The following is a 16363-nucleotide window of genomic DNA, read 5'->3' as shown; positions in this document are numbered from 1 at the left end:
AAATGTATATACTGCCCACAGCCCCCGATTAGTTGAAACCAGGATATACATTTTATGTCTCTGGTTGGAACCATAGTTCTTATCGCAACCGAAGGAACTATAACATACAGAACACCTAGGCATATTTCCTCATTGAAGCATTATTCCATACTCCAATTCCACCCTACTCCTAATCTGCTGCTTTTTCCATGTGTAACAATTACAATGGAACACCACAATCTCCCAATCGACAATAAGCGCATCCACCATTTCTATCTATACACACAAACGTAATAATCCATCAATTGCCTATTACTATATATATATATATATATATACATAGCAGAGATAGAATTGACATGTCCCCAGTTCCTCCACTTAATTACTTATCGACATACTTATCTACCAATATATGTATAATACTTCAATAGAACATAACGCGATATTGAACTGATTATTTGCATCGTCCTTATGTCAACGTACGTGAACGCTTTCTCGACGCAAGGATATAGGAAAAAGGATTGTACAATCGACCGTTTTCTCTCGTACAACAATACCATTAATCAAAAACCAATATCTTTTTAATACTTTTATTTTTTTATTCCATGGGCTCACTTTCTTGCGTCCCCACCTCCACGGCCGCCGCCGCCGCCTCCCCCACCGGCGTTGGTGGTGGCGCCTCTCTGGAGGAGGGACCGGCCTCCACCGCCCTCGCCGCTCTCCTCCCGCTCCGCCATCGGTATCGTCTAATGGAGCCGCGGCCCGCCCGACCCCGGCCGTAGCCACGACTCCGGCCGCGGCCTTGTCCGCGGCGGTGACCCCGTGGATACTGCAAAATGAACAATGATAAATAACACACGTAACAATTATGCAACGTATAGTTAGTAGAAAAACTGTTATTCTTTATTTTCTGAAACGTTCTAAACGGTGTACACTCCCAATCTCTGGAACACAGCACATACCACAAATGATGCAGGAATAAATCGTTTCTATAAATACTTGTTAACTGTTATTTCTCCAAAGGTTGAAAATGAAAACGTTAAGACGCATCAGGAAATGCCAACTCTTCTCAGCATCCATTTCCATCGATATCTTTTTTCTTTCATACGCAATTAATTACTTGATTCGCAATAAAAGACTAATATGTATTCGAAACACTACCAATCGCTTATATAACATAGAATTGTATCACAGACTGCAACTGCCGATGATACAACAGATAAACAACACAAACATTATATTATATTATAATATTCCATTAATAAACTTGCGCACGACAAAATACTAAATAACGAAATAAACCAATAAGTGACCCTATATACTTACGTAGGGGGTCACCGCCACCACCGCCTCAATAATCCGCAATAGCCTGGAATGGTCCTCTAGCTGTCTCTGTAATAAATAAACGAACACTATTATTTGTGTATCGCATTACATAATATCCAACGACACAATAATCGATCATGTATCGAAAAATAATAACTCAGCAAAAATAGAAAAAGAAAAAAACTTTCACTCAGAGATAGATAAATAGATAGAGACCATACGCCAAATTTCTTTAACAATACATGAAGGATTCATTTCAAATACTTTTCGAATTTATCGATTAGTCCGTCCACAAAATCGATTTATGTTAATACTCGTACGAATACAAATACAGAACTATTACGTTAATAATACGAAACTTTTATATTACTTACTCTCTCCATATTCCTTTCTTTTCGATTACCAACTCTGTAACAGAACATTCCATATGTGAAAAACTTAATAACTTTATACCAAACTTAACGTTATAATAACATCGACTCGATTGCATTTAGATATACATTTTTACTTTACCCACGAATAAATTCTTATAGATCCTGAATCAACATTCAATTACATATAACATAAAATATATAGATATGATCTTTTTCGCAAATTAACAAATCATTCGAAATACCATAATATCCAATGCTATCGATATCTAATTTATACAATGTACCACGAAAATGTCGATAATAAGTGAAAATCGAAAATGTTACTCTTACCAATCTCATAAACGTTATGGAATGAATGCTAAAAACTATCATACGTTAAACATTTTTTCCTTTAAAAAAACCTGGCGTAGGAATATGACATCTGCCTATATGCGCGACCGATCGAATATTCTTTATTCGTGATAACGGAACTCGACGTCTTCCAATTCGAATACGCATAAGCATGTAAGGTAAACATGACTTTTCGTCATGTGGATGTGGGCGGTCCTTAACATGAGCAGCAACGTTGCCAGATGTGACGATTATTCAGGTATTTGAAGAATGAATGATAGAAGCAAAATATTTTGACATATCCGGATCGAATTCAAAGTTAACGTCCCTTGAGTGTGGAAGTGAAAGTGTTTGTTTTTGTTTTGTTTTGAAACTACTGAGAAACAATTTAGATTACGAGGAATCTAATATTCCAATGATTTTCATTCGGTATCACGGAATGATACTGATGGATATCAGCTCAGAAATCAAAATAAATTGTTTGGAAAGTACTAAATTCCTTTCCATATAAAGATAATAACCGATAAGATCAAAAGTTATTATTCCCTTTATCACATGACTTTCTATATAAACAATATATTATAATTCAACTATACATTTATTTGAAATACTATTTAAAAATTAAATTATTTGAAAGTGAATTTTTGAATGAAGCAAATGTAACAAATCAGGTCAGGTGTTTACTGTAAAAAGTGGAAAAAATCCTATCTCAGAATTTTGCTAAATTCAGACTCAAATACATAGATTAATTTATGCAATTGTTTATGTGTTAATAGGTATCCATTTTCTAACTTCCTCTCATCTGAATAGAGCTGTCATTTCTTAACACTATTTTATTTATTTTCGAAAGGATTTCTTAAGAAAATTAATGCGGAGAAGCCTACATACGAGTATAATGTGATATGTGATTAATTTCCACAATTGGCAATAATATCAGTTTCTATAAATCGAAGTCCGATTCCGAAGATACGGCTTTTGCACAATCTGGCAACAAAATGCCCCGATGATACTGTTCGCGCGTGCGTAATTGGGATGTCGAAGATCCGCCCACATCCACATGACGAAAAGTCATGATTACCCAAACTGTTCACTGGGGTAATAAGTAAACACCTAGGGGAAAACAACTTGATGGCAGCTGAGCAAAGAGGATGCCGAAGAGGCGCAAGATCATCAAAAGATTTGCTGGTTGTCGATTACATCCTGACAAAACAAGCTAGAAGGAAGCTCAGAAATATTTCTGTTGCCTGGGTTGATTACCGCAAGGCTTTTGACACAGTTCCTCATTCAGGTTGGACCTCTTCGAGCGTTTCAAATTTTTTTCCAATTCCGATAATAATGATACTATACTGTTATCAGCGAGAAACCCAACATTTAATAATCATCCAAGTAATTAATTGCAACCTGGAAAATATCTAATATCCAATGTTTTCAACGGTTATATATTATAAGCAATCAAACCATCGGACAAGAGTTCCAGAAACTTTTAGGTTAGGATTTGGGTTTAGAATCATAAATCTTCAAAATCTTCGGCATTTTCTTACTCACAAGGAGAAGAAGTAGATGACTGTTTCACTTATTCAAAGAACTTCCTTCAAATCGCTGCTTGTGCAAATGAGACAAAATGAGCTTTATCCGAATAGCCCTACGTAAAATCGCCTTGTTTGGAAGTAAAACATTGACCTGCGCCAACGTGCTACTACACATTCAGTTCATCCTCACTGACGCAGATTAATTTGTAGAACAATCTGTCATAAAAGCTATGAATATAATGTACTCTCGTATAATATACCCGAGCCTGTATCATATTCTCCTATTTCTCCTCTGGGAATGCCATAAACAATCAAGTTCGCTGCATTTAGGCCATCATCTTCCTGAATTATATCCAAAAAATTCTTCTTTCTTACGGCATTTCAGTATACTGAATTGCAACAAAGAGAAACAAAAACTTAAAACGATGATTAAACTAATTTTAACGAGACTGACGAGAGTCTAATCTATTTTTATCGAGATATGGAAAATTTATCCTTCTAAAAACTTCAACAGAAAACCTTGAGTTATATATTATCATTAGCCTTATACTTTCTAGGGCTCTTATCAAGGGCGGATCCAGGATTTTTTTCTGGGGGGGCACAACGGGCAGACGAGCGAAAAAATCAACAGTAAATGTGAGAAATGAACTTCACTTTTATTTTTGAGAGTATGTATAGAAAGATCCGTCCGTCTGGGGGGGCGTGCCCCCGTGCCACCCCCTTAATTCCGCCCTTGGCTCTTACACTTTTAATTACATTTATTCCTTATGATACACGACAGGGACTGTTGTATCTAGGTAATGATCATAATTTCGAAGATATTTTCAAAAGTTCTTTTTTTTGAAGAGCTGAAATCAGATTTGTGACGATTATCTCATAAATCTTTCCTTTTAATGAATATAATGCGCTTAGCAAATAATTTTTGAAGTTTCGACGTTTTGACATTTTGAGACAACATTATTCCACCCTTAGCAACTACGTTTATCCACTCTGTGAATTATTTATTTTTAATTCACAAGTTCAATAAAAAACCAAGCAATAGTGGATAAACGTCATCTTGATCTTATTGCTATGGATTGAATAACGCGCTAGCAAATTACATAATTTTCTGGGAAGTGTTATCATTTGAATCCCAATCAAAATGGAATTAAATTTTTGCATACAACACGTGAGTTTTAAATGTAGATTAATTCGAAGAAATTTATTTAACTCACCTCACCTCATTCTCATATGAATTACTGTTGTCTAGTTCCTTGTAATCAGATAGATTGAAGTTTGAACATGCATAATGTACAAAAACTTATTAGATCATTATTGGAATTCGAGGGATCTCCCTTCTTCTTTCACCTATTGTTAGGTTTGTAATCGGTACTGTAGATCCAAACTTGATTTGTGAGGCTTCTATCACCAAACACAAGGTATCTTTGATGAAAATAAAAATTATATTATGTAAATCTGTCCACATTCTTCAGCCTAATAAATAAATGGCAAGTGATAGGGAACACTGCCATTTGTCTCATAGTTTATTTTTCCGTGCCTTACAGGTTGCTTGAGGTCAATGTACATTCAGTAGTTCCTAAATAAACGGTGTTATGGTTCACTCACTGATCATATCTACGGAGAGTCTGCCTAGTTGTTCTTCGCCAGGTGTAGATTGCTGCTACCTACTAAACACTCAATGATGGTCCGATATTCCTGTGAGAAAAGAGCAGATTTTTATTGGTCAATGAACGTCATCGGAAGTAATAGTGAAAGGAGCATTAATATGTTGAAGTGGTGGATCAATACTGAATAAATATTACCCAGGGGACATTCTCTGGATGAAGACCACGAAAGTATTCTGTATGGTTCGGCTCAACCTTTTACCATGAAATACATAGCTTCCACAGATGGATTGGAACTTTCTAATAGTTTTCAAAATCACTTATTCTTAGAGAAATTTAGAGAAATCGTGGTATTCCCATAATGGTTCATAAGCCATTGAAAATACTGATCATGATATCCATCAGCTGTTGGTAATAATGTGAAGCCGATCAAATTTAGATCCTACGGAACCAGTTTCAAGCAGTCTAATCCTACTTCGATTTATTCTTTCTTCATTTTACCAATTCTATTTTCAGTTTAGCCTGAAAAGTTTTCTTTCATATTGAATAAAAACATATCGAATTGATATGGCGGGTACTTGATACAAAACAATAAAACTGAAGAAACTGAGTTACATTATTACCATCAAGTTTTTACCAACACTACAATTGTTTCGCTATTCCAATAGAGTCATAGTTCAACCAAGTTAATTAATTTCACCTACCTTCAACTTTGTGAAGGAGCTATTGTGTGAGCTAAACTAGGTGTAGTAATCATGCAATTTAGTTTCTTTATTTTAGTCAAATCATGTTTTTGTGGCATGTTTCGAATTCTTCTGGTGTGATGAAACAAGGACTGAACTATATACACATTTCTTTCATCAATAATAAATGAGCTAATCCACTATGACGATTATGAATATCATCAATATTACATCTGATTTCAGACCTGCTCTAAAAAGATATCCGGCAACTTCGTTGTGTTGATTGTAGGAATAATAACACTCTTACAAAAAAACAAAAAAGTGTAATACAAAAAACAATACAATTTCCATGAATATAACAATATATACATAGACCAAATTCAACAGTTCCTAAATAAAATATATTAATTTTTTGTCGTATTGTGGCACTCGTTCTATGCAACTCTAAATTTGAGCGTTTGGCATGGGGGGTCATTTGGCACAAATAATAGATATTGGTAATTTTCCGTATGATTTGAATTTCGTGACATTCTCCCGCAACATACCTTTGAGTCCCAGGGTGCTTAAGTCTGAAAAGATTTGTATTGGAAAAAAATTTATCGATAACAGTGTCTGTAATCTTTCGTTCTAAATTTATTGCGCTTTGCAAAACGTTTCGACTTTCTAACAGCAGACGAATATACTTTTCACCGAAATGTAAAATTTTATATACTCACTACATCTGAAGGATTAAGAAGACCTCTTCGAGAAAGAAAAATTAATAATTTATGAGCTTCTGGCGGGGTAGTACAAGTGTGGTCAATCCATTTATCATTTACTTATAATATATTAAAATTTCTGGTCCGAATTCTGTCTCTACCAGAAGCCCGATATGTCAGCATTTTGCACAGTGTATCGATTTGTCTGTAAACCAAGGCATTTTGCCTTCATTGTTAAAAAAGGCTACGGTCATTTCAATCTTTAAAATAAATATCACGCGTGATATTACCAATTACAGACCAATTTCTCTTCTGAACTCTTTTTCGAAAGTTTACGAAAAGATGATCCTCGGCAGAATGACAAAGTATGTTGACAAATATGATATTTTGAATAATTCCCAGCACGGTTTCAGATCTGGCCATTCAACACAGTCGGCAGCTGTTCAATTCACTGAATATGTATGCGAATGTCTTGATGGTGGTTTCTATGTTGCTGGATTGTTCTTTGACCTCTCTAGGGCCCTTGACACCCTCTCCTTCAACTTTATTATAGAAAAATGTTATAACCTAGGTTTCAGAGGTATATTCCTGGAGTGGTTGGGGAGTTATCTTGAAAAAAGACCAGCAAATGTCAAAGTCGGGGATACTTTATCATCCGAGTATACTTTGAACTATACTTTGAAATTAGGAATACCACAGGGATTCGTTTTAGGATCTTTGGTGTTCCTTCTTTTCATTAACGACCTGCCTTGAAATCTAAGAGATGAGTTGTCCCAGTTTTGTTCACAAAACGGTTTACTATCGTGTACAAAGATGGGTTCAGTAGTTTGGTTTGCTGACGAGACCTCTTTTGCTGTTAGAGCTTCTTTCCTCGAAGAGCTCCAAATATGATGTGGATTTTTATTAGGTTTTTTCGTAAAATGATGCCACAGCAATAATTTCGTCATCAACATCGATAAGACCGTCATTATTCATTTTTCTATCGGTTGGTGCACTGAGAAACTTGTTCTTCGCCACCTTGATACAGTTATCACATCCAATGATACTGTAAAATTTCTTGGAATTTTTTTGGATAAAATTCTGAGATGGTTCAATCACATTGATTCGGTTTGCTCTTATTTTGCTCTAAATAGAGTAAGACACCTGCTACCTATTTAATCTCTAATCAATATCTACTACAGCTTGGTTTTCTAACAACGTACTTCTGTAGGGAAATTCTTCAGATGCTGGTAGGGTTTTCATTATACAGAAAGCAGATAATGAAATCAACGAATGTTACGATCTGAATCGAACTAACAAATTGCCATCGCTTGAAGTATCACCAGAAATTTCATTTCGTCGACAAAGAGTAGATGCTGACCATGGTTATTGGTTATTTGACCTCGTCAGAGCAACAAAACTCATTTGACAACGAAATGCTATGAATTTCCGGCTCCTTTTATTCCATTTCAGTAGCGGGCAGAGAAACGGGAACCAACCCAATTCAATTTCCTAACTCTCAGAGCGAAGATAGCAGTATGCATCCATATGCTTTAATCCCATTTGTTAGTTCGATTTAGATCGTAACATTCGTTGATTTCATTATCTGCGGATGTTATGCATCTGAATTAGTTTATTATTTACCTGCCTCACTATGAAGGCGTGATCCATTTCATATTATACAGAAACTTATTCTGCGTATGATCTATAATATAAGTCCAAGGTCGTCCTTTAGACCAGTTTTTGTACAAAATAGTGTACTCATTTTATCTTCTATTTTCATTTTATATCCAGGAGAAAGAGAAAAGCCTTCCTAAATTATCTAGCTTTCACAACAACATTACGAGAAGTGGAACAGTAATGTTTATTATCTAAACATAAATCTAAAAAATTTGAGATGTCGCCCATGTATCATGTCATAAAATTATTCAATCATTTACGTTCCCATGTTCGATCTCAGAATATCAGAGAACTCAAGGGGAGTGTAAAAACTTCGTTTTTCAAAAAGTGCTATTATGCTGTTTATGAATTTTTAAATGATGTTTCTGAGGATGCTATGTACCTTCAAGCTTAATATCTTTTCTGACTTGTCTAATAGATTTTTTATGTCCTGAGAGACCAATAAATGATTTGATTTGATTATGAAGGGTGTTAAGGTATAAAAAAGGTGACCCCTTCTCTAGGATAGGTAGAAAACTGATAAATAATTGGGGTTTGCTTGGAAGAAAATTTTTGTATCGCCTTCCGTATTCAAGGTGAAGGGCTTTGAAAAAAAATTATAGGTACAAATATGTTGCAATAATAAATTGACAACTCTCATGAATTTTTTTTATATCTGACTCGCATAGAATGAGCTTGTTACCTGCTTTGTACAAAGTAGAATTGAACAACAGCTTTTCGAGTTTAGATTTATGAATCAAAATTTTCAGTGAACTTAAACATTATTATTAATTTTACTCCAAAAAGATACTCTTGGTAAATCTCGATTCTGTGTAGGTAGCGTTTTCGCAGTATTTTGATACGAAAATTATGAAGTAGAAACCGATGCAGGTATAGAGTAATGATGAAGTTATCAACTCAATAAAAAAAACCAAATAAGAAAATTAGAGTAAGTGTTCATAAGGTCCCCCGCTTTCATCTATCCTTTTTTCTAATGAATTTATGAATAAGGATAAATTTTGATGCATACCACCGGCTGATATGAATATCAACAAGTGTTACGATCTGAATCGAACTAGCCAATTTGCTAGCATCAGGCGCCAAATGGAGTACGTCCCATCGGAGAAAAGCAGATGCTGACCATGGTTTCGGTCTCATTTGACCTGATCAGAGCAACAAAGCTTCTTTTTTTTCCTTGTTGATATTCATATCAACGGGTGATATGCATCTGAATTTATCCTTATTGTTGTATTCATTGAATCTCCGTTTAGGCGTGATCATTCTTTATTATTGTACCGCTGGCATCATTTCTGCCGTGATCCGAACCTGTTCCCGGACTTCTCAATTCGTCACACGCCGGTTGTTCGCAAAGCGAATCGGCATACTGAATTAGAGAAATAAAAAAATATGGGACATATGCTATTGTCTTCGTCAGGGTTTCTATCTGGAGGGGATTGAATCGGGTTCCGTTTCGTACTGGGTTGCGCTCTGTGTATAGTACTCAGTAGTCGCTGTGTTACTGGATAGTACTCAGTAGCGTTTGCCAGTATTGAATAAGGGTCCATCAATTCCAAACATTCTCCATCTGAGAAAAAAGCCGGAATAGTTTTGAGTAAATGCGCTAACAAAATGTATAATGTGAAATCACAAAACGCCGGTCCGAGCGCTGGGGACGGTGTTGCGGAGCAACCGGCGGCGGCTTTCGGCGTCGGGCGGAGGAAGGCCTTCGCTGCTCCCAACGGTAAGGGGACCGGTCTGGGTGGATCATCGGGCATGTCCACCTCCTCGGGGTCCACAAATAACAGCTCCCTGTCGAGACGGTCTAGGATTTCCACCTCCATGTTATCTTCCGCCATTGCGGTGTCGGATAGGGGACAATTCGGGGCCTCAACGGTCAGTTCTTTCTAGAAAAAGAGATAGGTGAGTGTGATACTAATTTTGTATGTGATTATTAAAACAAAATTTTTTTTTCGATTCCCTCAGTCCCACTGGGACTAGACACGGACTAACTCACGTTTCCCCGGTCCTGTCCGAGTCCGGCGGCACCCAGAGACGGCGCACGGTGCCGGACGGGAATCTGAAGCGGTGGCGGACTCGGTGGCCTTCTCTACCCTCTGGCAATAGTGCCCGCACCCTCCGCTTCAGACTCCTCGTCCATTCTGAGGGATTTTGGACGGTTCTTAGTCGGTTTGCCAGGTCCGGTGGTAGGCGGGTCACCCACGGTCCATCGGACGGTGGTGACGGGGTCTTCTCCAGGTCTACCACGGTGGACAGATGAACGGCCGGCCACTCCCACTGGTCAGCGGAGCGGCGGAGGGACGGCTCGTCCATCAAAAGCCCTTCGACAAACCAGACAACGGACGGGTGCAGCTGGGCCAACTCCCTCTGGCGTTCTCCGCCTGGGGAAGAGGCCCAGTGCTCCGTAGCCTGGCCATCGGTTTGGCAGGGCCGACCCGTGGCCACGTCCATGGCCACGAGCACTAAGGCCCACAGGTCCACCGCGGTGCTGTACGGCTCCCGGCGGAGTTGCTCCGGGCTCCAATACAGTGGAGTGCCAGCCAACTCTGTTAGGAGTGGTCGGCTCGGTGTAAATTGCTCGGCCACCCCAAAGTCGGCTAGCATAAACCGAGCCCCCTGTCTCAGCACGTTGCCAGGTTTCAGATCGCGGTGGACCACGCTGTGCCGATGGCATTCTGCGAGGCCCACAGCGATTTGGCGGACCACCCGGAAGAAGGACGAGGGGCTCCTCCTCGGACCCTCGCGGGCGAGGGAGGTCCCCAAATCCTCCTCACACAACGGCAGATACAGGTGTGGGGGCTCCACCAACGTCTCGATGAGCGGCAGAATATTACGGTGGTCAAAGAGGTCCATTAATTCCGCCTCCCTGACGGCTTCCGGATTCAGGCGGACCTCCTTGAGTGCCCGCTGCTGACCCTCCTGGCCACTTTCCCTGACGCGGTAGACGCGGCCAAAGCCACCTTCCCCCAGAATGGCTTCAAAACTGTACTTCTCCATCCTGCAACGGTAATAATCAATATTAATAGCAAATGGCTGTTCGGGGTACCGCCTCCCGTAATCTAATTTAAGGGTCTGGGCGACCTGCGACGCATCGAGACAACGCAACGGTGCGGATTTATAACCTGGCATGGGGCTGCGGACTACGTCTCGAGTAGAAAATGATCACGGTTCTTTAAACCTGAATTCAACTGAATATGATTGATAAAGGGATTTGGTCTTAATCATCATCTATCCTTCGAAATCGAGTTCGGAAACGTACATTTCTACGTACAACGATTATAATTTGACCATGTAACTCATGAAATCCGCAAGAAACCTATAAATTTTGAGAAATTTACACAGCACTCTTCGAAAGAAGGTATTCCCAATAAAGTACAATTGTGTACTTCAGGTGTGCTTATTTGCATGGGTCCGAAATACTGACATTTTTATTGAACCTTCGAACTGTCTGCCTTCGGTTTTACCCATTGGAATGTAAACATGTCAAGAGCTTTTTCTGACTTATTGACGAGGTCTTGTAGTTCTAGAAATTCGAATCTCGAGGTACCCATTTATGAAGTACCTACCCCATTATCATGCCAAGATCATTATGATCGTTCGTCAGATCATAATGGGAATTAGCAACAAGTTAAGAATTCCTTCTGTCGGTTACAGCACTCTCATTCGAAAATGAATCATGAATTCAATTTTTTTTACTTCCATTTCGAGTCCTGAGAAAAAAGCGATGCTAAAATCAAATTTTATAAAAGCGAACGTTTCCTAAAGCTTTTCTTGTGGAAACTTGGACAGATGGCAATAATTTCTATATTATATTTCGAAATGACATTAGTACCAGAGATCACGTCATCCTTACTAAAATACAGACAAAGATTAGAGAGTTATTAACTCTATAATCTTCGAATACAGATTCCTTATGAATGATTGGGACATTGCAATTGGATTCGAATTATTCCTCACTAAAAAGTTTTGAGATGAATATCAAATAAGTTCGAAATTGACACACTCTGCCATAATACCATCATCATCTAAAAACATCCTGTATTACTAATCTTTATTGATGTTTTGCTCAATAATTTGACTTCTGCCAGTTTGCTTTTCAAGTACCATGTTCAGCGGGCTAAATCTAAACAGGGGCTACTCAAAAAAATGATTTGAATGACCTTGAATTTTTTCGCAACTATATTTCGAGTTGGTGTACTCCATTCACTTCACATTTCCCTCTGCATTATGTATTTTATTACAATGTCGAATCTCTTCGGAAAATATTTAACGAACATAATTGAAGTTTGAAAAAACTGATTGAAGGCGTGCCAAATCCAGTTATTTGCATGGAAAATACAAGAGATCAGTATAATATAATAATATACACTGGCTTAAGGAGAGTTAATGTTCGTTATCTTCTTTGGCTAAAGTTTGAATACGTTACATCAGTTGTAGATGATTTCAAAAATATTAACCCGAAGATGAAATGCATATGATGCAGTGGTTGGGAATGGGTATCGCCCGAAGGAAATCACAGATAATTATAATAATTATAAATTCTTCAACAAAAATCATCCTGCATCAATATAAGTAAAAGGAATTAAAGGAAGTTTCAAGTCAAGATGAACTTGAACCTTTGAACAAAAATTTCACATGAATAAACAATTAACAGGACAACTGGCGGCTGTTCATCATAATACATTGATATAATAATAATAATTAGGTGTTTATTGGTACCTTAAGACATTAACAATGTATAGGACAAGTCAATTGAGAAATAGAAAAATAAATTTTCTGGAACTTATTCTACGATGACCTTAATCGAAAATCCGGTAGTAAACTTTTCGCATTAATTCACTCAAACATAAAATTCTCAAATGCCACCACTTTTTTGGGTCTCCCAATAGAAGGAAATTCTTTGTCATCCTCTTCATTCACAATCTTTCTGATTTTGGAAACATTCAGCTAAAATATAAGTCGTATAGATTCAGATGAAACATTTTATAAATTCACATACATTGAATATGTTCGCTACCGTCTGACGAATTGTAGATTTTAGAATATCAGGGTATAACTATTTGAATGAGCGGATCTGAATTCTAAATAGCGACTGCCTGAAACCCTGTCACTTTTTTCAATCACTTTCGGCATTTTCGTAATAAAAATTGATATTAGTTGCGGCAACGGCGTTATGACATTAACGACATTTTATGGGTGCCAACCTTACTCCGTTCTAGTTACAAAAACTTGATAAAATTATTTCATGGCCAACCGACTGATAAAATAAATGTGAATGGAGTATAATTCTAATCATTACTCGATATTCAGAAAATTCCATCAAATTCCTGGCGGCTTTTTTCCTGATTCCGACGAGGGCAGGTTCGCATTGAAAGTAAGTATTAAAATCATAAAGGGTTTACCACTTAACGGTATTGCCGGGGTGGATTGTTTATTACATCAACTATTCCACTCGTTATAATTACCGAGACGTAGGGACGACGCCTTACGAATTGAGCGCAGTGACGCTATTAATCCGGTGTGTCGGATCTCCGTAATGCTTTTCCGTTTTCATAGTGTTATATCTCAATTGTATAGGGTGATGGTGATTCCGATTTGTTGGAGTAACGTAGTTGAAAAAAATTGGGAAAAATGGTTCGAAAGGCACTTTGCCAGGTTTTCGAGTAAGAAGAGATAAATATTCAGATGAAAATGTGAACTAATCAAATATGCTGACTTTTCAATTCTTGTCGCATCCGGATGTTCATTCTTAAGTCACTTTTCTATGAACAATTCAGTGGCGTAGTTAGTCGGAGATTTTCATTGTAACTTAACTTTTTTTGGATATGAATCCTATGTTTTCTACGAATTCCAGTCCCGTTTTTTTTCTTATTCCGAAAATATGGGGAGAACTATTGAAAACGAAACAGAAGGAATGAACTGATTTCGAAAAAACGGTCGTATACGGCGATTTTTGATCCGAGGTAGACAGCTGATCCAGAAATTGCAGGAAAGACTTGGAAAGAATCTCCTTTTATCTCCTACTATGTATCAGCATTTCCCAATTTTTATATTCAGCAATAATGGAAGTGAATATTTTCTTCGACTCGTTTTTTTCGAAAAACTTCAAGTTTGTATCAATGATTTCAAGAAATTTGAATGATTATATGATTTCAATACGGAAACATTACTAGAATGTTCTTAGGTTATCGTCCATTTAGTTAGTTTCGAAACGTCGGCGTTGTATTGAGGAACAATAAATAAAATTAGTCCAAGAATCCCAATATTCTTTCATTTCATTACTAGAATGTTTTTTTCATGTCTTGAGGGTGTTAAAAAAAATGCATTTTTACAGAATATACATTGATTCATTCAAAAAAATGAATACAATTTTATTAATCCTCTAAAGGATGATGATACTTCCTCAACGTATCATTCTTATGGCTTCTACGCGGTCCAATTAATTTGGCCAGATGGAGGTGTCCTGTAATGATCTGATAGTCATCGCCTTGCTGAAAAAGGAGAAATTTATTAGATCAGAAAACAGATGAATATATATAGAATCGTTCATTCATATCAAAAAAGACTAAAATATTTGGTCAGCAAAAAATCACGAAAAAAATCATACATTAATATAGACAGATAAACGAGGCAAAAATTCCAATAAAGTATGTACCATTCCTGCGTTCAATCTATATCATCTTATGATAATCGACAATATTAATTTTCACGTTTTATTTCAATTCTGAATTATCATTTTGTTATTGAATCTTGCTTGAATATTGTTGTTTGCACGTCCATGAATTTTATTCTTATTTTAACGAGGTTTTGGAACATTCTATGTCGATTTTTGCCATATACAGTCCCTGGCCATATTATTAGACGCATTGATTCGATGCAAAATCTCAATTAAACACGCTTTGAAATTGGTTATTAGGTTATTGGTTTTTGAATATTGAATTATTAAATTGAATGTATATTTTATATATACTTTATCTATAAATGGTTTTCACATATAATATATCCATATTCAATAAAAATATTGATATATTGATGATTCAACATGAAATTCTAATATTTTGCTGTGCCACCTTGTGTAGCTATGAGAGCTTCATACTATCAATGCAGAATTGTTCGGTTTGCTACATTCGAGAATAATGATTTCATATGTGGATTATCGAAATAACGTCCGAACCTGCAGCATGCAAGACGTCCACTGGAATACATAGTACTGATTCATACTTGAGTACTAATATTACAACATCAAAAATAAATGCCGAATAGAACAATTTAATGAGAGTCGTAGATAAAACTGACATTCTGTGGAAATGAAATTCAAATATTCTGCTTTTTCCTCGGGCAATACCTGTAAATGAAAAAAAATCCTCATTGCGTCTAATAAACTGGCCAGGGACTGTACATATATAAGGATTTGTTAATAATAATATTCTTCATTCTTCTTGATATTTCAATGAATTTTATGCGTTACAGAAAGAACATGAAAAAAATACTGTGTTACAGCTCATTGGTCACCAAGAAGTGGAGGGGGGGTCAGTGAGAACATTGAGTACCCATATGGGTACTACAGAGGAGGATATATTTCTACAGGAGACTCATATAACAACCAAAAATAAGATTGAAGGGAATATCATAAGACCACTATTGGAATACGGCAGTGATTATGGACAACCTTGAGAGGTTAATGAAGTGGGAGGTATACCTGGATGAGCTGCACAAAGGGTTGCTTTTCAAGAACCCTCCTGCATATATTCAAGATACACCGAAACATGTCGAATTTGTTGAAAAGTTGGTACATTTGTGGCATGCTTCAACGTCAAAATCGTGAAAAATCAATTTTTTCAAATTAGAACCCCATTTTTTTTTATGGCAGATATTGAATCTACGTTAAAAAATAATGTGAGTGTATGCATCACACCCTTGCCCTAAAATGGATATTTTCTGACTTATTCACAAAAAACTGTTTTTCGTCTTGAATTTTCAGCTATTTCTTTTCCCTTCACGCCAAAAAGATGAAATTTTCAGGAACTGTTATTTGAACCATGCTGTAGATTTTTCACCCCTTCTTGAAACCGACTTCAAGTTACTATTAGGAGAACCATGGCAAACTCTCGCAGTTATAACTAGAAAAGATGCTCAAAGTTTTGACCGTTAATTTCTAGACATTTATTTATACGTCTCAGGAAT

General features: G+C 37.0%; 2 protein-coding genes across 3 annotated transcripts; both read right to left on the bottom strand.

Annotated features, from left to right (window-relative positions):
* Window positions 1–340: 340 nt before the first annotated feature.
* On the bottom strand, window positions 341–3466 carry LOC123322177. 2 transcript variants are annotated; one of them, XM_044910045.1, is made up of 4 exons: window positions 2010–3466; window positions 1680–1713; window positions 1306–1371; window positions 341–808 (listed from the first exon to the last, which is right to left on the bottom strand). In XM_044910045.1, the coding sequence occupies exons 2-4, from the start codon at window positions 1686–1688 to the stop codon at window positions 578–580; spliced, it is 306 nt and encodes a 101-aa protein (XP_044765980.1). In that variant the 5' UTR covers window positions 1689–1713; window positions 2010–3466; the 3' UTR covers window positions 341–577. The 2 variants fall into 2 exon arrangements, with proteins under 2 accessions (XP_044765980.1, XP_044765979.1); XM_044910044.1 differs by having other exon boundaries at window positions 1680–3466.
* A 6705-nt stretch (window positions 3467–10171) lies between these two features.
* On the bottom strand, window positions 10172–11308 carry LOC123322371 (cell division control protein 2 homolog 3-like). Its single transcript, XM_044910316.1, has one exon. It carries the CDS (start codon window positions 11306–11308, stop codon window positions 10172–10174), a length of 1137 nt encoding a protein of 378 aa, XP_044766251.1.
* Between the last annotated feature and the right edge of the window lie 5055 nt (window positions 11309–16363).

The sequence above is a fragment of the Coccinella septempunctata genome, chromosome X (assembly GCF_907165205.1).
Source record: "Coccinella septempunctata chromosome X, icCocSept1.1, whole genome shotgun sequence".
Lineage (NCBI taxonomy): Eukaryota > Metazoa > Arthropoda > Insecta > Coleoptera > Coccinellidae > Coccinella > Coccinella septempunctata.
This window is presented reverse-complemented; position numbering and strand designations above follow the sequence as displayed.

Bases quoted from the DNA above. Each gene is read 5' to 3' on its own strand.
- LOC123322177 (XM_044910044.1), bottom strand. From the start codon at position 1,727: ATGTTCTGTTACAGAGTTGGTAATCGAAAAGAAAGGAATATGGAGAGA. The intron at 1,372-1,679 runs GTAAGTAATATA...TATTTATTACAG, and splicing joins AAGAAAGGAATATGGAGAGA to AGACAGCTAGAGGACCATTC. The intron at 809-1,305 runs GTAAGTATATAG...TTCATTTTGCAG, and splicing joins TGGTGGCGGTGACCCCCTAC to TATCCACGGGGTCACCGCCG.
- LOC123322371 (XM_044910316.1), bottom strand. From the start codon at position 11,308: ATGCCAGGTTATAAATCCGCACCGTTGCGTTGTCTCGATGCGTCGCAG.